Below are 24,584 nucleotides of genomic sequence, written 5' to 3'. Positions count from 1 at the left end.
AAAATAATTAAAGAAAAATTCAAGAATCCCATATAATTAAATTAATTAATTATAATATATAAAACTTTAAATCTCATCATAACATACCTATAATAATATTAATTAGTTTAAAGAAAATAAAAAATAGTAAAAAAATTAAGATTTTAAACCATTTTATAAAAAACTAAATTTAAATTAATTGAAAAAAATATTTAATATAGATACATGTAAACATAATCTTTTTTTTATGTGTAAGTTTACATAAAAAATGTATAATATATCTTTATGACATGTATTAATTAGCATAAATAAACTTACAAATTGTATAAAAAAAAATTTGAATTTTAAATAGTTATATAAAAAATTATAATATAATCAACATAAAATAATTATTAATAATTAATTAAAATGTTTAATGTTTGAGTTACAAATTTTTATTTGCATAATTCTTAAAATGCTGAACTCATACCAGCGAACTGTCACTTTTCATTACGCGCGAATAACTAATGCCAACTTTTTATGACCAAAAGTATTTTAATCAGCGCATGAAAATTGTTTCATCACAATTTTTTCTTTCTTTTTTTTATAATTTATTTGCTATCGCACTTTTATTAACGCTCACGCATACGAAATGAAAACAATCACATGTCACTCATACGCCATGTCACACCCAGCTCAATACACACTGCACTCCACTAAGCGCAAATGTACACACACACACATACACAGCCGCAGACATGCTGTTGCTTATTGCAGCGAACAGCACGATACAATGACTTGACACGTATTCTTGCCCCATTTCATAACAGAGCCAATATGACACTTCGCTACACTCAACCAAGCATTGTTAGTACTCATTTCTTGTTTTATTTCTGCTTTTTGTTATTGTTTCGTGTGAGTAAGTGTGTGTGCGTTTATGCATATTTTCCTTGCAATTTAATTTCGTAATCAATAATTTTGTTTGTGGTGTTAAAACTGTCATAGCCTTTGTGAATGTGGCAGACTAACATATACATATATGTACATACAGTAAACAAATAAATGTGCGTATGTGGGTCTGCTTGGCAGTTAGGTGGACAAAAGTGGCAATATGTTTGCATTTATTGTAAAGTTGTCTGTCTATACAGGCATACATTTACACAAAATAATATATATATATATATGTATGTAACTACATATATATAGTATATCGCATATGCACTGAATATCCATACTTACACGCCACCTTCTTTAAAAGAAGCTTTCATTTGAGTGCACAAACACACATTTAAAAATATGTTATATCCTTTGCATATGTGTATGTAATCCGCCAGCTATGTGTATGTGTGCTTTTGTGTTTATCGCCATTTCATATCCTTGTTTGTGTTTGTGCAGACATTGCGTGCGTTTGTCAACGGCATTACCTTTAATTGAACGGACGTTGTTGACAGCAATGACGCTGGTGAATAATGAAAATGTCATGAAATTTGTGAGTGAGGAGAAAACAACAATAAAGCAATAACTTCATAATGCGTAAAGTGACTGGAGAAGCGCGCAAATGTGCACTTTAATAATTTTCATACAACTTTTTGTAATAAAAGTAATTAAAAAGACAATATAATGCAAGTTAATTATAAAACGCGGAGATGTAAAGGCGATTAACTCAGAGTTGAGTTGCAATATGTTTCGTAATGGCGCTGTATTCACACAAGCTGGGTTTAAAGTAGACACTATAAATAATATGCTCCTACATTGACGACAAGATATTAACAGTATTATGGCCACCTATTGGCTGTGTTGGTAACATCGATTTTTTATACGTTTTTCAATTAATTCCTCTTTAAAGCGAAGCAAAAGTTAAAATTCCAATAACTCTCATTTTCTTAAACAGCAAAAATTCGAATCACTTTCGGTAATGTAGATTTACTAGTGTAAACAAATACGTGTCTCAAGAAATTTCACTCACTTGCTTTTATTCGGTTCTAATTCCATACTTAGTTGAAAATACAGTCGATATTCTCCTAAAACAGAGGTGACTTTTCTCAAACAGTTTGAAAACTGTACTATTTAATTTAATCAACAGTTCTTTTTTTGTAAACAAACTAGTAATTCCTCAATCATTCTCATATTTTAAGCTTCAGTTCTCTGAGAGCTTGCACCGAGAAAGGATTGCTAAGACATTTGCTTCATATTTTATTTATTAATACAAAATTTTGCAACCAAGTATAATAATTTTGTTTACTTAACGTTTCCTTATAAAATCTCAAACTAATCGAGATATACTCGTATATACGTATGTATATGAATGAGCAAGATGATGTAATGATTTGTACTCCAGTTAACTGTCTGTCCGTCCATCCTGCCTTTGTAAACGTTAACTTGAGTCAAAATTACGATATCTTCATGGACACATGTTACTTGGCACCATTATCGAAAGCCTATAAAGTACCATAACCAAGCTCTACATTAAGATACAAAGCAGCGCTGTGGAAGAGACTATGTGTGAGCTAAAGTCTTTTTAAAAATGATTGTGTTCCTGGCCTCTAATAGGTTAATTGAGCATACTAAATAAACTACTAAAGCTTTATAGTGCCTACACCGCATATAACAGTAATGGTGAAAACTATTAAAAGCGCGATATCTCACTACACCAATACGTCCCGAGTTGGTACGGAAGAGCTGCACTGGATCAAGTGGAAATGTGAAAATTTTTTTGGTGAAAATTTAGGAGAATGAACGTGTCGCCGCTCACCATCCTACTTGACAAACTACAACCAAATTTGATGAATAACACTATTCTGACAATCTTATGTTAGACTATGAACATGGCCAACACCCCATATACAATATATAAGTTTTAAATTCTATATGATTCTTTCAATTTATAGAATATAAATCAAGCACCGATTAAATTTTAGGCATGTAACTTTGTACAAAGAGTGGTGTCTTTGGATCATGACATTTCAAGTTTAAAGATTGTTGAAATTGTATCAAAACTTTCCAAGCCCCAGATACCCAATATGTGGAATCCAGTATGTATAGCTGAATTTTAACCTAAAATATCAACTACTTTGTCAAACAAATTCGGAGAATTTATTTTTGTATGTCTTTTTGTCAAAAATGGGTAAACTCGCAAAAATACTTCCCCTAACCCACATATACCTAATATAAAGATTTTCGAAAGTTCGGTGGAATTCATAGCGTAACACGTTCTCAAGTATACTCGAGTAATGACAGAAGTTAATGCAATCAGCGCAGACGATCTCGTATACACTTTGTAGTAACTTCAGATTTTCCCTCTGACTTTAAACTGTTTATGTTAGTCAAAATTTGTGGAACGAGGTGTGTTTAGAAAGTAAAATTGAAATTTTAGCAGATTTGGAGAGTCTAATTGTCAATTTTTTTTATTATGTGGATATACATGCCGCTAAAGTGTGATACAATTTTCAGCTATATTCATTGCTTACTATGTCTGTAGCAGCTGCTAAAGTTAGGCGTGGTTTTATGGGCTTGACGATTTTTGTTTATTAAAAGCTCACATTGCATTGCTAGTTCGTGAATTGTTGGTCAAAGACAATACTGTAACGATACTCCAGCCACCATATTCGCCAAACGTAGCTCCTTGTGACTTTTTCCTATTTCCATAAATAAAGAGAACCCTAAAAGGCCAGCGTTTTACAGGCATAGATGACAAAAATCTAGTTTGAGAAGTGTTTCGCTGATTGGAAGAAGCGCTGGCATCAGTGCATAAAATCGAAGAGGGACTATTTTGAAGGCGACAACATTAATGTAGATAAATGAATAAAAAAATTTTTTTGTTCAAAAGCCGAAATTTTCCGTTATTTTTGAACACACCTCCTAATTTAAAGAAATTTCTTAAGTATGGTGTGGTTTTACGGTGAATATGAAATGTTCTGCTTTAGTGGTAAAGAGGTAGTAAACTCTATTTTCTAACCGCAACTAATTCTGGTACTACAATTCTAATATACGGAAAAGTTTGAAGTATTATATCATAGCAACATAATTCATAGCCAAATAATACAAAAATCATCGCAATTTAACATTTTTATAGATTTTCTTACATCTTACCAAAAGCAGAGTGTATGTCTCAAGTCGAGTGTTTATGAACTTTTGACACTGTAAATATCTAATTTGCTGTAACTTGCATACATTTGCAAATTGTAGCCTCAGAATGTATTCTTTGCGGCCTGTTCTCATAATTGCTATTCGAAATCGCATTTGTTGAAGCAAATACTGCCAAATATTGAATAGCTGTTGTCATCTTTTATTACTACAATTCATCACTGCAACCATGGTAGCCTCGTATTTCTACTCCAGTGAACTAGTTACCCTGAGACGCCAACTACCACTTGCTGAATTTACAAAAAAATTACCTAAAGCAAGAAATGCACAATTAAATGATAACACAATCTCCTAAATGCCTTTAAAGTCACTTTCCGACTAACAGATAGTACCCGCAACTTATACAAAGCTTAAGTAGCGTGCTTTCCCCTTACATTCTCAGCTCCTCTCCCAACCACTAACGAACTTTTTAGATACTCACAAAATCGATTGAAGTTAATTAGACAATTAAACAGTTTTCACTAAGCCAAACGATTGATAGCTATCAACAAGTTAGGAAATTTACTTCACATAGTATTCATTAAAGAGTACCCAACAGCCTGGGGGGGGGTGGTAGGAGTAGCCGAGCGAATCACTTAATATAGGCAAGTAAGTGAAAAACGAGCTGAGCGTGAGCGCCGCAAATGAAGATAAGCCAGTTGACGACCATAAAGATGATAATGTATATATATATATATATATATATATATGTGTGTGTGTGTTTCGTTAGTAGTGTATGCATGCGACTGTGAAAATGTATGTGTGTGTTCATAGTAAAATTTCAATACCTTTTTCCATTAAATGTCAAAGTAAACAAAGACTAGCGCGCTAAGCCAAAGAAAGTAAATAAACAGAAACGTTGACGCGACAATAAAAACAAGCGGTAAGCCGACAAGACGCGCCCAGCGCACCAAAAGGCAGTCAGGATGAATATACTGTAGTAAACTTTGTATATATGTGTTTATAAATATATATATATATATATATTTGTGTGTGTGTGTTTAGCTTTCATATCCTGCACGGAACTTCAAAGTGCGCTGAAAGCAGGCAATAAAAGCGCGAAGAGAAATGATAGGCAAACAGCATTCATATTACAATTGCAAAGGATATTTCAAGCAACAGCAACTACAACAATAGCTGCACACAACAACAACCATACGATTGCGGCCAATACGGCTGACAATAGTCGGAGCGCACTAGGCGAGTGACAGGAGCTCCCAAGTGGCGGCAGCAGCTGTCGGATTAAATGGCATCAATTGATTGACACACAGAGATAAGCCAATTGCCAGTGCGGCGCTGTCTGTCAACGTACGAACGACGAAAAACGATAACCAGAGCAACGACGACGACGACGACGACGACTAAAGTTGTTGAGCGACCACTAACGATGTTTGGTAAGCGGAAGGAGGTGTGTGTGTGTGTGTATACCGTTGGCGTGACAATGGCAAGACTTAAGAGCAAAACTATGTATGAGTGTATGTGTGTATAAATATTTGATAACAGCATTGCGTAGTGTTTGTAACAAAGTCAAGCGTGTGGGCAGCTGAAGTGAGAGCCGCTGCTGTGACAAAAGTCACAAGGGCTTTGCTGGTGGAAATAAAGCGATTTTATTATGACAACAGCTGCACACAATGCGCAACAGGATGTTGCCGGCCAAAAGAGAAGCATAGAAAATTATTTTACTTTTACACTTCCGTCGCCGCGGCGCGCTGCTTTTATATTCTAGCAAGATTTTCGCCAAGTAAATTAGCATAACAAAAGGCGGCAGATAATGCCCAGTAAAAGTATTAAACTCTTAGAGAGTGCAAAGAAGCCAACAAGCATCTAATATATATGTGTGCTAGTGTGTGTGTATACGGTAAGACTACATTGTGGTCAGAAAATATTGTCTTTCCGCTGACTGCATGAGTGAATGAGCGCGCGCAGGCATGGCAATAAAGGATGAAAGCAAAGATGAAAAGGAAATGCGCGAAATGCGAGAATAGAGTATCAGGATGGAAGTGCGAATATACAAAAAAAAGGCACTGAAACATGAACTGAAAAAATAGAATATTTCTAGAAGAACACTTACTTTGGCTTAGTTACTTTAAGGCAACTACTCCAGGAATTTCTTATAAAATTTACAGCATTACTTTAGGTGTCAAAATAATTTATTTTTCTTAGATAGAGATATTCTTGTGAACTAGCTACATTTTCTTAGCAACGAAAGCCTTTTAGTTCTATTTTCAACGAAAGTGTATTTACAAGAATGAAAGACAAAAGAGAGCTATTGGCTTTCACTGAAGTATGAAGGTTGAAGTAGACAGATTGCTGATGATAAATTTTTATTAGAGAAGATATTTTCAGTCATGAGAACTGAACTTCCAAAAGCGAATGTGCTTAGGCTAAAAAAATTTATAATAAAATTTAATATATTAACTAAAAATATATTGAGAACTAAGACAAAAAATCGCTTTCCTTCCAACAACCAACCTAAAGAGAATCTAAAATTAGTAACCAATAAAAAAATCTACAAATTTAATAAAACAAGAAAAAAGACTCTTTACAGCTGCATATTTTAACTATTTATTTATTGAACAGTTTGTATGCCAGTTATATTAAAGAATGGTCCGATCTGAATCATATAGTTGAAAATTATAGCGATTTATTGGACAATAATAATATACAAAATTTCGTGAATATATCTTGTCAAACAAAAAAGTTTTTAATAAACGAACTTGATTTTGATCGGCCAGTTTATATGGCAGCTATGTCCTATAGTGGTTCGATCTGAGCAATTTATTCGGAGATTGTAGCGCTTTCTTTGGCAATAATTCATGCGAAATTTTGTTAAAAAATCTCTTTAAATAAAAAAGTTCTCCATGTAAGGCCTTTATTTTATCATTTAGTTTGTATGGCAGCTATATGCTATAGTAATCTGATCTGAACAATATGAACGATAAGATTATAGCTTTGCCATGGTCAATAAGCTGTGCCAAATTTTGTGAAGAAAATATGTGAAATAAAAAAGTTTTCCATATAAAAACTTGATTTTGGTTAAAGATTGACTGCTACTGATGAATATATTTGTTGCTAAAATATTATTTCAAAATTATTTTCTCACTTAAAAGCAAAAGCTAATCAATTACTATTAAACCAATTTTGTCACAAAAGCATTCATATTCATAAAATTTAATCCTTAAACGCAATAGAAATTCGGTACACCATGTGGTATGAGTAATTTGTACATGTAATAGCTTATAATGAGTCGTAACATAATTACTATTTCGCTTGCTGACAATTAAGTTCACCTGTTTGATTATAAGAAGATAATACTCTCACTCGCTCTCAACTTCCCACCCTCCCTTCTTTACACTCCTTGTCAATTTAGCTTTTAAGCTTTTTTATCCTCTTACAAAAGAAAGGAGCTGCGTTAAGCTTATTATTAAGCAAAATGACATTCGCTTGTTGTTGTTTTATCATTATAATCTTGTCTTTATTATTTGTCAAATTAATTATTTGTGATTGATTAGTTTTTCTATTTAGTAATGAATATAATCACAATTATTATTTGAATCAAATAATTATCACTTTAAATGACTAAGCGAAATATTAACACGTGCAATCTTATAAACTGTAATGCCTACAGCGGCAAAAATATTGAAATAATTTTATTTTTTTTTAAACAAAATTAAACAAAGGCAGTTCTATGGTTGTAATGTTGTAATTTCAGTAACTTAGGTATTTTAAAAACAGATATTATAAGAAATATTTGTTAAAGCATTAATATATTCAATTTCTATAAAACAACAGCTTCTTTAATTAAATACAAAATATTTTGCTGTACTTTTTTCAATAAATTATTCAAAAGATTATATTTATATCATTACAGAGTCATACAATCATCACATCCCGTATGTAATACCATAATGCTCTTTGGTGTCATCATATGCCTGGCATCAGTCATACTCTTAGGTATGGATGGGCGATTTGTCAGTCCAGAGGAGTATCCAAAAGTAAGTATTGAAAACTTGGCAATATATAGAATTTAAAAACAAAGTAACTAGTAAGCTGTTAAGAATTTTTACTGACCACTAATTACTTAGAGATTAGGGTGATACGAATTCACATTTTTCTTAAACAAATCAATACAAGTTCTAAAACAGAAGGCACACAAAATTTTACAAGCTAAAATAGATTTCTTCAGCATATGCTATATTTTTTAAAATTTTTTAATTTCTTTTTTGTTCTTTTTGCAGATATGTCAAGCGCGCGCTTGGCTTCTAACCACCGGTTTTACATTAGCCTATGGTGCGATGTTCAGCAAAGTCTGGCGTGTGCATCGGTTTACAACAAAAGCAAAAACAGATCCAAAAGTAAGTAATACTGCAAGTATACAAAAAGATTTAGCCAAATTTTTTTAAATGTTAGAGAATATTTATTTTAATAAATATTTAAAATAGTTGAAATAGTTTTTCATTGCTTAACTAAAGAGGTCCAAATATTTTAACAAGAATTGGAATTTAATCTAATAAATTACCGCCCGATGAAAAATATGTATAAATATTTTATATACAATGAATTTTAATAAAAATATAATGTTTAAAAAACAAATAATACTTTAAAAACTCTTTTTAATAAAAATTTCACGCTCAAATTTTATAGTTTTTAAAATGAAGATTCATCCATAATTCTGGCCAATATATCCCACCCAAATTTTTAGAACATAGTAATTTAAATATAAATAAGCTCATGTTTAATTAAGTCATTATTGTAACAGATCGTTAAAAATTATAATTTAATTGGCTAAAAAATTCTGAGCATGTGGCAACATCTTCTCGAAAAAAAATTTCGTCGGAGGCTTTAACTTTATTTTATCTGATACACATTCCATAGCGTTTTTTATCCTATATATTTTTTTATTCAGAACTTTCATACTGGTGGCAACACTACCCAAACATTTTTCCAAAAATAAGATTTAAACGTGTTTAATTTAATGTCTTTACTATAATTAATCGTTAAAAGTAATAGTACAATTGTTTAAAAATTTCAAGCAGGTGGCAACCTCTCTTCCAAAAATAAATTCGCTTTATATTTTTATTTAATTTTAATCAATACACAAAGTGCAGTGTTTCATTATTTGGTTTATATAGGTATATCATTTTTCAAACAGTTGGCAACCCTTACCAAAAAACGTTTCCAACAGATTTATTTACAACTTTAATTTAATATCCCCATTGTAAGGTTTCAATAAAAATAATAATTTAAGAGGTTTAAAAATTCTAAGTAGGTGGCATCATCTTGTACGAAAAAATAACAAAAATAATAACAAATGCCACAATCTTTAACTTTTTTTATCCGTTACACAGATTGAAGCTTTTCTTTATCTTATATATTTATGTATGTATATGTTCAATATAATTTTCATACAAGTGGCATCGCTTCCCAAAAATTTTTTTCCTCAGAATAATGTTATCATGTTTTATTTCATGTCTTTTTATTGTAATGTAATAAAATAAAAATAATAGCTTAGTCGTTTAAACAATTTCAAGCTGGTGGCAGCTTCTTCTCCAAAAATGTTTCTCCATTAAATTTTATTGTAAATATTTGTTTCAAAAGACACTTACATGCGTTTTTCTTTTTATGCAAAAAACTAAGCTATCAAATTCATGCGTTGAAAACTGCCTACATATATACAGGGAAAAGAACCTCCCTGCAACGAAAAATGTTAACTTAATTTTAAAACGTGTCGACACTCAAAGACTCCGATTTAAATGACCGTAAAAACCTGTTTTAATAACAAATATTATAACTTTTGAACCGTTAAAAAATTTAATCTTTTTTTATTGCGGATTCTTGAGGGGCATAAAATTTCCTAAAGAATCGGCCTGGGAAAATTTTTTTCATTTCAAAAACTCGTACATTTAAAAGCTTTGAATACAATGTTATTTTATTGAAAACCTTCATGCAGGTGGCAATCTTTCTCAACAAAAGTTTTCATTAGCAGGCTTCCATAAACCTCTTGTAATGTTTCTCCATACAAGCGAACATTTATCCATACAAACTTTAAAAGTGTGACCATATTTCAATTAAGGTGTTAGGACCTTCAAAGAAAAATAGGTTCTAGAAATGACAAATTAAAAACTAAAAATAAAAATTGTAAATAAAGTAAAAAATAAGTAGAAAATTATAAAAGAGATATACCGGATCGGCAAAAAAAAACACATTTCTTGTACTATTCGGAAACATTAAAGAATTAGTTATTCTATTACTCTTTGTTGGTTCAGAAAACATAAACAATATTTACTTAAAAAAAATAAAAATAAAAAATAATAATAATTAAATATAAAATAAATACAAATACACACATTAGCAACATACAACCTTGAAACTTTTTTATGATTCCGAAAAGTATACAAAAACGAACATGAAATTAGCAAATGACTACTATTTCAGTTCACACATAAAAATATCCACATCCACAACATGCTTGAAAGCAAATTTATTTAAATTCGTTAACACAGAATATATCACACGCATGTCACTCGATTAAATCGAATTAATACATCTCCAAGCTGGCCGATATAAACGCTTTATTCCATATTAATTAATTCACGCAGTTGTGGCCAATTGCTTAACCAACCAATCAATTCAATATAGCGAATCGCAAGCGGCAATAACAAACAAAATACACCGCCCAATAATACATGCATATAATTCACCTATAAACCGTAGATCACTCATTAAATTTCGAGCGCTTAATTAGTTTAAATTGATTGCAAATGAAAGCACTTTATGCATAATATTGCATGAGCTAAACATTACAGCGAACACCAAAACTGTCCGAAACTTCGAAATAACTTTTGACCTATGTTTCTTACACTAATATTCACAATTCTTCTGCACTTCCACAAAACACCGACATACGGAAGCTTTAACTTCAGCTAAGTCAGGAAATTTAAGGGCCTGCCTGAAAATATTATTAAGTTATTAACAATTGATCTGATCCTAGATTTTGGTCATAATAAAGCTTTTCTCAAAACCTCTAAGCTTTCACAAGTAAATTGGGTTTGCAAATTGAGATCATGGAATACGAGGTGTGTTCAAAAAATAACAGGTTATTCAAAATTAAAATCTCACGAGTTTGGAGTGTTCAATTGTCAAGTTTTTTTGATTATGTTGATATTATATACAGGAGAGAGATAGTTGATAACTACCTTCTTATATAGGACCACTACTGGATATATCTCAAAGTCATACCAAATGATGGATCAAAATCAAGTTTTTGTATGGAAAACTTCTTTATATTACATGATATCATCACGAAATTTGGCTCAGATTATTATTCAAGGCAATAGTGCAATCTCAGGAGAAATTGTTTAGTTCGAATCATTATAGCATATAACTGTCACACAAACTCAACGGTCAAAAATAAGCTTTTATATGGAAAAATGCTATTATAGCTTCGGTGCCCGAAGTTGATTTTTGATGAGTTTTTTGTTTTAAGATTAGATCGCTTCCAGAGGCTACTAACATAAATTGTAGTTAATACGGAGTAAAAGGAAAGTATATCTAAGGATTCGGGTCATCTTTGATTCCAGTAAACAAAAACACAAAATAAATATTTTGACTTTTGTTCAGAGAAATTTTCAAATTTATATACCATTAAGACTGCTTTATAAAGTTGTATAAGAAAAAAGCATGTCCGATTCCCGATGGTATGAAAGCCATGAATAAACGAAAGGATGGTCACGCGGTCGGGCAATGCGATTTCCAGCAAGCATGTGTCAGCATGTTTGTGCCAAATAATTCAAAAAATTAAAACTATAGCATAGCTCTATGAATATGTGTTTCCAAAACTCAAAGTTCCAGCACAATATTACATATGTATATTCCAAATTTAATGCAGTAGTGCGAAAAAAAAAACTTTTCCAACAAAATTCCGTTGATATGTGGCGCTCCAAAGCAACTTTTTCTGAATTTTGCTGCAACTACCTTATTTAATACATATTCGGGTGAAAATTTTGCCAAGAGAAAGAAAATCAAAAATGTGTTCAACAGATGACGCTGGTGTAAAATAATATTTCTTACATTTCTCCATAACATTTTCGATTTTGCATAAATTTTGGTATTTGAATTTACATAATAATTCTTACATTTGTCAATGGGATTTTCGTTTTTGAATAAATTTAGTTATTTCTTACATTTGTCCATGAGATTTTTGTTTTTGAATAATTTACAATAACTAATTACAGTTACTAAATTTATTCAAAATCGAAATTGTCATGGACAAATGAAAGAATTTTTAAGCTTGATAAATAACGGGAAATATGCCAGCTTTCTTACAATTATAATTTCATTGTTTGTCAGAATTATTTGGCTTTCAACGGTACACGCGAAGTTTCGAATTTAGCTATACACTAATTTCATTGTCATTGCAACAAAGCTACTGCCATTGAAATGAGATCACTAATGAGCACTTTCAATTGAAATCCGCAACCAACAGAGCTGGAGGAATATAGGCGCAGGCAATCAATGCGAATACAAATGAAAAATTGCGTCAAATTCATTTCAAACAAATTGTTATACAATTGAGCAATAACGGCACTACTAAATACACACTAATATATACGAGTATGTATGTTATATACTATTATACATGTATGTATGTGTGTGTTGGAACAAAGCAGCTGCGATGATAGGCTCAATTGAGTCCATAGAATACCGCAATGGCAAGCAGAATAATATACTAGCAGGCAAACCGCAATTAGAGGTCATAAATATGCACAGGGGCCACCGACACAATGCCACACACACACACACACATACGCTATGCTGCATTACTGCCGCACTAATGCTTAGCCATGGCACTTAAGCACACACATATAATCATTTAATATTCCCTAATGCGCATTATGATTGTTAGCAAACCAGGGAGCTGTGTACAACTGAATTTTATATATACATGTATAGCTATGTATACATATCCACACAGCTATGCTTATGTATGAGTGCTGCACCTGCGGTGTGTGGCACATGACTGATGCTTCACTGCCTGCCAGTTGGTTAAACATTATGCGTAGTCAAACAGACAATCAGCGTTGCATTAGTATGTGTAACATGCGTGTGAACTACAATTACATAGCACTGCATAACATTATCTGGTTATAGGTTGATAGAAATTCGAGCGAGAGCAGGTAGTGTTAGGGACCCCGCAGACAAAGACAATGCTGCTGATGATGATGACTCTGTAAACTAATTAATCAGAGCGCATTACAAAAGGGGCGTGCGTGTGGCAAGCCAGTCGAGCTAATTACAAATAGGTGCACCGGCTGGCACGCATGACACACATGACATTTCATATGCACACACATTTAGCGCTATGCATGAGCGTGCTTAACCTTTGGCGATGGCAAGCAAGAGAAAAAAAAAACGAAGAAAAGCAAGGCCAATTGTTGCAAAACAGCTTAAGAATGTGATAAAATATATTAAAATTGTAATAAAAAAAAAAAACTAGAAAACAAATTTGTTTAAGAAAAATGAGTGGCAACACCACTAAAAATAATTTTAACATATATAAGTATATTTAATTATTGCTTGATACTAAATTCATCATTCAGTTTATATCTAAAAGCATGTTCCGTTTAAAAAATATATGGCAACACTCTCCGGCATTAAGCATGAGTCATTATTTTTTCGATTACATAAATAATAATGGATCAAATTATAACATTATACAACAAAAACATTTGCCTTTCAGCAGCACACACGAGTGTCGCAAATGCAACAACTAATATTATTACTTGTGAAAAAATTATATGGCAACCATTTTTAAACAAACATTGTATTCTTCATTTTAATAAGCAGATTTGTACTACACTTAAACTTGCAATACTAAGTATGTTAATTTCTAAAAAAAAAAGTTGTGATAATTTAGCATTATATGGCAACACTTACCGTCACTAAGCATCAGTCATTCTATTTTCCATTACTTAAACAATTATAAATCTACCAATAACATTTCACCTATTTAATAACATATATTATGACTTGTGATAAAATTGTATGGCAACCCTGTTTATAAAAAATTGTTATTATTTATTTTATCTGATTGATACCTGCCCTTTAATTAACCTTAATTAAACATGTTTATTTCTAACAAAAAAAAGGTAAATCATTGCGCCGACGGTCTGGTGTAAAACTTTTATCGTTATATGACAGCACTGTTTGAAATTTAGCCATTCGTTGGCATATATTCCACTAGAAATAATTTTAATATATAATATATGTATATTAAATTATTGCCCGATACTTAAATGTCATTCAATTGATATCAAAAACATGTTTCATTTAAAAAATATGTGGCAACACTCACGGGCATTACTAACTATAATACTTTAATTTATTTAAAAGATTAAAGATGAAATAATAACATTTAACAACTAATATTGTTACTTATAATAAAATGATGTGGCAACCCTATCGTGAATAAAAAATATTTTTACTTCATTTTATCAAGCAGATTTAGTTGGTACCTGTAGTAAAATGAGATCGTATCAGTAAACATGTTTGTTTCTTGCAAAAAAATTTTATGTATAGCAACGACAGTTAGCCGTAAAACTTCGTGCATTATATGGCAACAATGGTTTAAAATAATATATACAAATAAAAAAAATTATATACCAAAAATTTAAAAAACTTTTTCGAATCAACTAAAACTAAGCCAATAAAAAAACTATATGGCAACTCTGCTGAAATAATTTAATTGCTTATGTACTATTATTATGCCTAAAACATCCACACCGAACTATTTGAAAACATTTTTATATTTGTTATAGTAAAGTATTATTTCACTAGTTTAAAATATATGGCAAAGATTTTTTTATTACAAAAATCTGCGCTAAAGCATAAAATAAATAAAAAAAAATAAAATAAAAGATCATAGCAACTAAGAAATAATAATTATTATTTACATATTATTTACTTTGTTGTTATAATACGTGACAGAATTTTAGGAAAAAGTTGCAAAAAATTTATTTTTAAATCAAAACATGGGTATTTCTGTTAGTATAGATGAAATTTAGAAAAAATATAAACTAATATTACTTTGATTCTTTAAGTTTTCGACATAACTGGCAACGCCACTAAAATTATTTTCTTAGCAAATTAAAAAATATATAATTTACTTATTTCAAAACACATTTATATTCATTGCATTAAAGTAGTTTTTGACATCTTTTAAACATATGGCAACTCTTTACAAAATGTTTATTAACAAAACTCTACCCTAAAAATTGAAAAAATTTCAAAATATTGTGCCAGTAAAAATACTATCACTGTTTATATATTTCCACTTTGAAAACATGTGGCAACCACTTTTTAAAAAGTTGCAAAAAGTGTATTTTAAATCAGAACCTGTTTATGTTTAATATTAAGTTTTTTTAATTATCATTATTTTATATTAATACTTGCTTTTTTGTTTTCAGAAAAAAGTCGAACCATGGAAGCTTTACACCATGGTCTCCGGACTGTTGTCTGTAGATTTAGTTATACTATTCGCCTGGCAGATTTTTGATCCGTTACAGCGTATACTTGAAACATTCCCACTCGAAGACCCTGTATTAACATCCGATGATATAAAAATTCGTCCAGAATTGGAGCATTGTGAAAGTCATCACAATTCAATGTGGTTGGGTGAGTAAAAATATTTGAATAGCAGAAAACTTATTTCATCAAAGCTTACTCATACTCATACTCAAATTCATACTCCTACTCACTTTTATACTCAAACTTATATCAGTACTTTAATCTATTTTCAGACTCATATTCGTAATTATTTGCTTAGCAGGAACTAATTTTCATATTCATACTCATACCCGAACTCATTTGCATATTCTTGCTGATACTCAAACTTATTTACCACACTCATTCTCATAAAAGTACTCATTTTTATATTCATTTTCATACTCGTACTTTTTATGATAATCACCTTCCTATAACTACTTATATTGATTCTTCAAAGAATACTTACTATGCTAATACTCATACTCATTTTGACTTCTTTCACTAATTCCTTATCCTTCTTCCTCTCTTTTCAGGGCTCGTTTATGGCTTCAAGGGGCTAATACTCGTGTTTGGCCTCTTTCTGGCCTACGAAACGCGTTCGATTAAGGTGAAGCAAATCAATGATTCCCGCTATGTTGGCATGAGCATTTACAATGTTGTTGTACTGTGCTTAATCACAGCGCCTGTGGGCATGGTCATCGCTTCGCAACAGGATGCCTCATTCGCATTTGTTGCATTGGCTGTGATATTTTGTTGTTTCCTAAGTATGTTGCTGATATTTGTGCCAAAGGTGAGTGATAGATGGTGCTAATTTCAATTTACCGAAAATCTTATTATTCTCTTAAGTTATTATATATATTTGTAAGAAACTCTATTATTCCTACTCTACCACTTTTTCTAAATTGCCTCTCAACAGGTCATTGAAGTGATACGTCATCCAATGGATAAAGCTGAATCAAAGTACAATCCCGACTCTGGTATATCGAAAGAGGATGAGGAGCGCTATCAGAAATTGGCTACTGAAAACGAAGAGCTGCAACGACTGATATCACAGGTAAATAAAAGAGAGGCAATTTAGTCATAGTTCGTTTACGGTATTATTTTTGTTTTCGGAAAGATCTTGAAGACACCCTGTAGGTAATAATAACTGCATGATTATCCAACCAAGGTTAATCAATATTAAATAACTAATGGCTGTCTGATTCTAAGAGAGAAGACACGATTTCAAATAGTTAGGGTAACTCGATTTCATTCAGTGTATTATTCATCTAGCAGTTTTCGGCGACCATTGTTTATTCTGAGGTAACGCATTTAAAAGCTTTAAATGTCTGACAGAAATGCAGACGATGTTAAACAAGCCGAACACGATTCACAAATTTTTTGGTAAGTACTTCTTCTGGAACTTCCCCTGTCATAAAGGCGATCGTAGATATCTTGACTAAAAATTTCAGACCAAAGTGTCCGAAGGTTTATTAAGAACCTTTGCGAGCTTAAAAGACAATCGGGCAATGAGATCAAGGAAATAAACGTGACAATAAACCCGTTTCAGTTTAAAACAGGAAAACTAAATTTCAAGTCCAACAAAATATATAAATATTATAATTAAATTATAAGATTAATCGCCTAACTGCTAATCGAAAGAAATTATAAAACTGTCGAATTTCGCAGTTCGATCACCACAGCGACCCCCCCAAAAGTACCTATAGCACCCTCGAGCTCTGTGAAAAATCTCGGGATTATCGTAGAAATTGAAGATAATAGTTGAACATTGAAAGTAGATCTTCCAAAACCCTTCCAATTGTGAACTCCTGTAAAAGAGCCACTGCCCCAAAGCAGTGTTTACGACCCTGCATGGTCTATTGGCTCTACACAAGTGTCATCTGTCTCGTACTAACATATGGTGCGTTGGTGTGATAGATGGCACTATCGAAAAGGTTTCACATTAAACCCCTCTCACAGGTGCAACGGGAGTGCTTGCGGAAGATTACGGGCGCAATGAAAAGTACCTCAACAAAGATCCTGGAGGTTATTCTCGATATCCGACCAATAGGTACATACATGATTTTAAGCCATTGGAACTAGGTTCGGCGTTACTGCGGGCATGGTATTATACTCAACCTTGTTACTAAACTCAAGCTAAATTGACAATGCGATCGAGAAAAGGAGAGCAGAAAAGAATGTTCCAATGGTTCTGTGATCGAGAGTTTCAACGGCGAAATCTGTGGTATATATTCCTCGGTAGATTAAAGGCTGAAATAGAAACCGGAGCGAGCTTTTTCTGTAGTTATCCATACGGCGAAAGTAGCTCCAAACTAAATTTAATATTTTAAGCCGAAATTTTTGGCATAACAGTAGGTGCGAAGGGAGCTTCTGCTCTAGCCAACTAGTACATTAACCTAAATCTCACTGCGTAAGGTTAAAAATCATCAGGTCAGATATATACTACTGGCCTAAACTTATTTAGCCTTCAAAAAATTGATAATATGGATGATGAAATACGGGAACATTACCTTTGCAAATGCCCAGCCCTCAGCCGGTTGAGGCGGGATTTCTGCCACGGCTTCCAATGTGCCAACTTAAAAGACATCCGTGATATCAATATAGAACGTCGTAAAGAAATATAATAGCATATAACATAGCAAGGATAGAGTTCTGTTGCTGTATGATATTTGTGTTCATCTCTCATTTTCTCTCTCTCTCTCTCTTTTACTTCTTGTAGGATGTGATACATAAACGAATAGCTCTTAATCAAGTTTATTGAGGATCTGTTCTGATCTTCCATTGCATTTTTCCTTTTCCACCACTCAATTATTATTTTGTTTTTTGTACTCAAGCAAACTCAATCACATATGTACAACAATTAAATCTCTTACGCATATTAAATGCATTTAATGCTTCATCAAAAGTTATTAAATTAAATCATTAAGCTCTCAGTGCCGCTGTGCCGCAGTGCAAGCAAGCGCAATTTAATTCAATTATACGAAGAAGAAAGAGAATTGGGAAAAATATTTGACTACATACGTGAAACTATAAACGAGCAACATTAAGAGATCAATTTTGGCCGCGCAAACTGAGCGGCAGATGAATTTACGAGTCAATCAATAAATTCTTATCGCAGCAACGATGATGTACCAATATAATGTACCGTTACGTGTACGTATATTTTTGTTGGCTGTAGAATTTTCGCTGATTACATTTGGACAACAGCAACAACAAGGAGCAAAAGAAAGCAGAGTTGCAAAAGAGGAATATGGTAGAAGAAGAGTGAAGTGTGGGCGATGCATGCAACAGCAATTCATATAGCTGAGTGTGTGTGAGGGGGAGTGTGTGCAAACGCATACAATCAATATTTTTAGTGCTCATCAGGGTGCGTATTGACAAATATGGATTACACCATGTCATCATGTCAGACGCATAACTGCACCAGCACATACACACACGCTACTGTAAACACATACATACATATACACATATGTGCTTATTGCCCACAATAGCGATTGGTGTTTCGTTATGAAGAAGAGGAAGATGAATTGCTGTGCGAGTTCGTGGAAACGCATCATTGATGCTGCCATGGTTGGCAATGCGGCACCAACGCTCGCAATAGCAATTACATGCCACAATGGATGGATTGCGTCGTGCGCGGAAAGGGGCGGTAGACAGTGAGGAGGTATCACTACCAAGCCGGCTATGGTGCTCCGAGTGGCGCGTATGTCCGGTGCAGCAGCTGGCAGTGAACTGTAGCGTTCCGGAACTCTGGTAGCGTTGGCAAATACCGGCTGCAACAAAGAGCCAACTAAAAGGAAAATTGTATATGTGTGTGTGTGTGTGTCAGTTTGCAAGTGCAATGGGAGTGCAAACTTACGTTTTTATATGTATATCTGTAACTATATATTTATATTTACGTACGCATTGGCTACAAAAGCTCGTATGCGGTTATGACCAACAAGCCAAGATTAACTACAGCAGCTCTCAGATTTTCCACATACTTACACACACATAAATATATACGTATGGCAGCCGATTGGATTGTTGAAAAGGATACATAAGTTGCATATTATGTTGCGGAACTAAATATAACGACATACATACATTCACACATATACAACAAAATCCGTGCACACATATCACATCTTGACTATTGAATCCTCTCCAGTTCGACTTATTTGCACTTCTTGACGGTTGGCTATTTCTCTTTCCTTACTTGATTTTAGACAAACAGCTGGCAACTAAGACCTTGGAGTTGTTGCTAGTTCTGATGCTTTGTTTGTTGAAAATTAGTTGCAAATGTTGCTCATTCAGATTGAAATGTTTTGTATGAGATCATTATTCATGCTATGTTAAATTCTGATATTTAAGTTACGTTATGTTGAGTTATTTTACATTGTGTTATGTTAAGTTAAGTTATGCTAATTTAAGGTAAGTCACGTTATGTTAAATTATGTTTTTTTTTTGTAATGTTAAGTTATACAAAAATTATATGATTAAGTTATGTTAAGTTAAGTTATTTTACGTTAAGTCATGTTATGTTAAATATTGTTTTGCTAAGTTAAATTATATTAATATTTTGATGTTTCGAAACTTTAAGTTGACATATTTTAGTTACGTTATATTAAATTATTTTATAATATAATATAATATAGTATATTATGTTATCTTAAGTTAAGTTTTACACAAATTATATAGTAAATTATGTTAAGTTATTTAACCTTAAGTCAGATTATGTTGAATTATGTTATGCTAAATTATATTATATTATGATTTTTTATATTTTATAACGTTAAGTTATTTAAGTTACGTTATGTTAAGTTATTTGATACTGTGTTATGTTATATAAAATTAAGTTGAAAACAAATTATATGCTTAAGTTATGTTAAGTTATTTTACGTTAAGTCATGTTATATTAAACTATGTATTGCTAAGTTTTATTATATAAAGATTTTGACGTTTTAAAACTAAGTTAAGATTTTACTTACATTATGTTGAATTATTTTATAGTATGTTATGTTATATAAAGTTAAGTTATACACAAATTATGTATATTATGTTAATTAAAACTATGTTAAGTTATTTTATGTTAAGTCATGTTATGCTAAGTATATATTATCAATATTTTTTTATGATTTGTAACGTTAAGTTGAGTTATTTTAAGTTAAGTCATTTTATGGTACGTTTCTTTCAAACAGACTCCTAACTCAGATAGTAACACAATAGAGAAACGAGGACATCTCGTTCGAAACCGTTCTGTTTGTCTATTAGCAAGTGAAATAGAATTCTACAACCTTAGTTGTCGCAAGGTTTAAGGCTAACGATATAAATATTAAAAGAAACTATTACAAAATCCGTAAGAATTTCTTATATGTTATTTATATTTTAGAACCGGTTCCCTAGATATTCGGGCATACACAGGAACCAGAACGGAGCCAAATTTATTTCTAGCCAAAAGTTGTTATATTCGCAGCATCCACAAAGCTTTTAGAGGATATTTTATATGGCAACCACACATATTTTCTAGTCCCTTATATGATCAACTAACTATTCTTCTTTCTCTCTTTTCACCAACTATCATCCACAGAAAGAGGAGAAGATTCGCATACTCAAGCAACGCCTAGTCGATTGGGAAGCCACGCACAAGAACGGTGAGCTGAACGGCAGCAACGGCACAAATGGCATTTCCATGGGCGGCATTGCCACACATCATCAGCCAGTGGCGAGCGTCAATTCCTTAAGCGGTGGCATGAGTGCTACGCTAATGAGTGGCGGCGGTGGCAATGCCGGCTCCGGCTCAGGTTCCACCAACAATTCACTCAATCTACAAGCAACGACGTCCTCCGCACAGCATAACACACCTGCCGCCACATTAGCGATAACACAAGGTAATTGTCAACACAAGTCAATCGCACATAGTGCTAGCAATAGCTGTCGATTTAGTAAATATCACAACAAAAACAGCAACAACAACAACAATAGCATGAGTAATAAAAATGGCATGTTGCTAAACACATCAGTGTCGGAAATGAATTTCATTGCTTTCAATTGCAAAGCTATCAAGCGCGATTCACTGGTATTGCTGGCCAGCGATGTGGGTACGACGAACTCAGCGCCGTTAATCGAACTCGATGATGCCATAGGTATGTGCGCCAACGGTAATTACACACAGATGCGGCGCTCAACGATTAAGAGTCCAACAACGGCTTTGGAGTTCTCCGATAATTATCTTTGAGTGTGGGTCGTATATGCCTATTGATATAGCCGTGGGCGGCGCTAGTGGGAGTTTGACAATTTTGGTACGAATACTTTTCGTAGCGTAGCGCACAAAGACGCGTACATATTACTAGGTGTGAGCTTTTGTTATTGTGGACTATTGTTGGCGCTGCTTTTGAGTTGTGTGCGTGTACATAGGCTGCGCTTTAGCATCAGCTAGTGCACTAATGTGAGGAATTGTAGATAATTTTGTGCTAAATAGACTTATATAAAAATATTTTTGAACTTCTACGGTGTGCTTCTTTTGTTTTAATATAAAATCTTTTATTTATTCTAGAAATACTTGCAATTTTCTGCGGAATTGGTAATATTTTCTAAAATTTAGACTGAAAAAGCACAAAGTCCTTGTCAGTTGAATTGCAAGTGCGCTCACATAGTTCCTATTTTAATGTGTGACTTTGATTTTGGTGTTGGAACACACAGCTTTACTTTAGCTGTATTGAAATATAGAAATAATGAATCGAATCAATACCACTTTCGCACGTTTTCAAATATTTTGCTTTTTGAATACATATTTCACAAATGTTGGAGATTTCAAATTACATGTAATTCACCTTTTTTTTTAATATTCTTTTTAATATCGCTAAAGAAAAATCATTAAATCACATGCTTTCATTCAAAAATTTTGCACTTTGGACTTTTTCACTTTTTGTTTTCCCTAAAAAATGTCAGATGTTTACAGTAATATTCATTACAGGCTGACTATTGAATTTTTAGTATTCATCATATCAATATATCACCTATTCCTACAAGATTTGTATCGTCATATTAAAATATCACCTATTCACGAAAATCACAACATCTTATAAAGTTATATGTGCAATTGATTTGATTAAATTTTTACTTTATGATCACATCATGTCTTCCGACAATTTGATATATAGATTAAACATAATTATTAACAAATGCTCATAATAAATAAAATGTTCACATCACATGCAAATACATTTTGTTGTTAATTTGAATTCGGCAAATAATGGAATTTCATCACATTATCAATATTGGCGATGATCACTTGGCATCACATCAATACACAATAAATTTAAATTTAAAAAAAAATCATCACAATAAATTATGGATATATGCGATGATTTGATTAAATTTTCATCATCTGATCACATCACGTGACACATATCCGGTCACGTGACATTACATCAATATCCAAATAATTTTAGTTAAAAAAAATTTACATCATACCAACAATATGTCATAAATGTATATTTGCGTTGATTTGATTATATTTTGATCATATATCATGTGACATCACATATACGATTATTATGTCGATTTGACCTATCATTAAAAAAGAAATCACATCACACCATATTATCTATTTTTGAGATTGTATGATTTATATAATGATCATATCACGTGACATCACATTTAAGCAAGCTAGAGGATGAATTCGGTTCGACATAGAGAAACATTTCGTATATTTTTACAACCAGTTCTCACCAAGCTTATAAATGTTTGTTATAGCGCTATTAGCGTTCAAAACCTGTCTATATCAATGTGTCTGTGACTAGATCACAATATTTTTACTCCATATTTAAACCAAAATGTTAACTGCGTCGATCAAAGCACATTTTTAATTGTTCTGTACTTTATATGAGAATTTACCTATAAACATACTAATGATATTATTTTCGATTCCTTCCACACATGCTCTATCTCTTTCAGATACCCATGATCATCATACATGAAAAAACGTGTCAATTTCCTTCTCGTGATAGGTTAAGTATATGTAAATCAAGATAAAAAAAAGAAAAAAATTAATGGAAGATAGTTATTACTACGTTATTGTACAAATTCTAATTGCAATTAGTAAAGTGTAAAGTTAAAAGTAAGCCTAGTAGTAAGTAGCAATAATATGTGTGTATGTAATTGAAATTGATATAGCTGTAAATTTAAGTCCTTTAAATATATAAATACGAGAGTTAAAACTAAATGAAGCGAGTGTAAGTTATTGAAGTGAAAGCAAAGAAGAAAAAAAAAAAAAATAAATAAAAACACAAAGTGTTAAGCTAAAAAAATGCAGTTAAATTCATTTTAAAAAATATTTAAAACAAAAAAAAAATGATTAAAAACAAAGAAAAATTACTCGAAACTAAAACTCAGTATGAAAGTTTATAAAAAAAAATGTGTAAAAAGTTTAGAACTTTAATTTGAAGCTGGAAAAAAGCAAGCGATTTGTGTGTTTTCATGAAAAGCTGTGTCTATACATATATACAAGTATATTATTTATATTAGTTGGTAAATAGCTAAATATGAAAATAAATTTACGAAATTGTTGTAAGCAATTCTGCAATTGTTAGTGTTACTGTGTATTAGTGTTAGTGTTGCTAGGCAATAGTTGTAAATTTTAGGCAAATGTAGGCGCATATTATAGTATACTAGAAGAATATTGTATGTAATTGTAGTGTTATTAACGGAAATTGCGTCATTAGTTGGTAAGCAAATGAAATCGTGCGTTTTCTCTTTTCTAAACAAAACTTTCTACCACCAAATACTAAGAAACTATACAAAAAATTTAATACAAAAATGCCATAACTTAATGTTCTAAACATTTGTAAGACAATGAAAACTAATTAGACTAACTAAAAATTAAAAACGAATGATGAAAATAAGCAGTTTCTAAACTAAAAGTGTCTAGATATTAGATATGTATATGTATTCATATTGTTATTATTATTATTAAT

The 24,584-nt window shown here is 32.0% G+C and overlaps 1 protein-coding gene across 1 annotated transcript in view; it reads left to right on the top strand.

Annotated features, from left to right (window-relative positions):
* Positions 1-24,108, top strand: part of GABA-B-R1 (gamma-aminobutyric acid type B receptor subunit 1) — a 338,659-nt gene extending 314,551 nt beyond the window's left edge. The window contains exons 10-16 of the mRNA XM_070107139.1: positions 7,952-8,075; positions 8,319-8,435; positions 15,546-15,753; positions 16,158-16,414; positions 16,541-16,678; positions 21,197-21,497; positions 23,566-24,108. Of these exons, the coding sequence (XP_069963240.1) occupies positions 7,952-8,075; positions 8,319-8,435; positions 15,546-15,753; positions 16,158-16,414; positions 16,541-16,678; positions 21,197-21,497; positions 23,566-23,588 (1,168 nt within the window). The 3' untranslated portion in view covers positions 23,589-24,108. The remainder of the gene's footprint in view (positions 1-7,951; positions 8,076-8,318; positions 8,436-15,545; positions 15,754-16,157; positions 16,415-16,540; positions 16,679-21,196; positions 21,498-23,565) is intronic.
* The last annotated feature ends 476 nt before the right edge of the window (positions 24,109-24,584 follow it).

This window comes from Bactrocera oleae, chromosome 3 (genome assembly GCF_042242935.1).
Source record: "Bactrocera oleae isolate idBacOlea1 chromosome 3, idBacOlea1, whole genome shotgun sequence".
NCBI lineage: Eukaryota > Metazoa > Arthropoda > Insecta > Diptera > Tephritidae > Bactrocera > Bactrocera oleae.
Note: the sequence above shows the minus strand (reverse complement) of the source record. Positions and strands in the feature narration are given on the sequence as shown.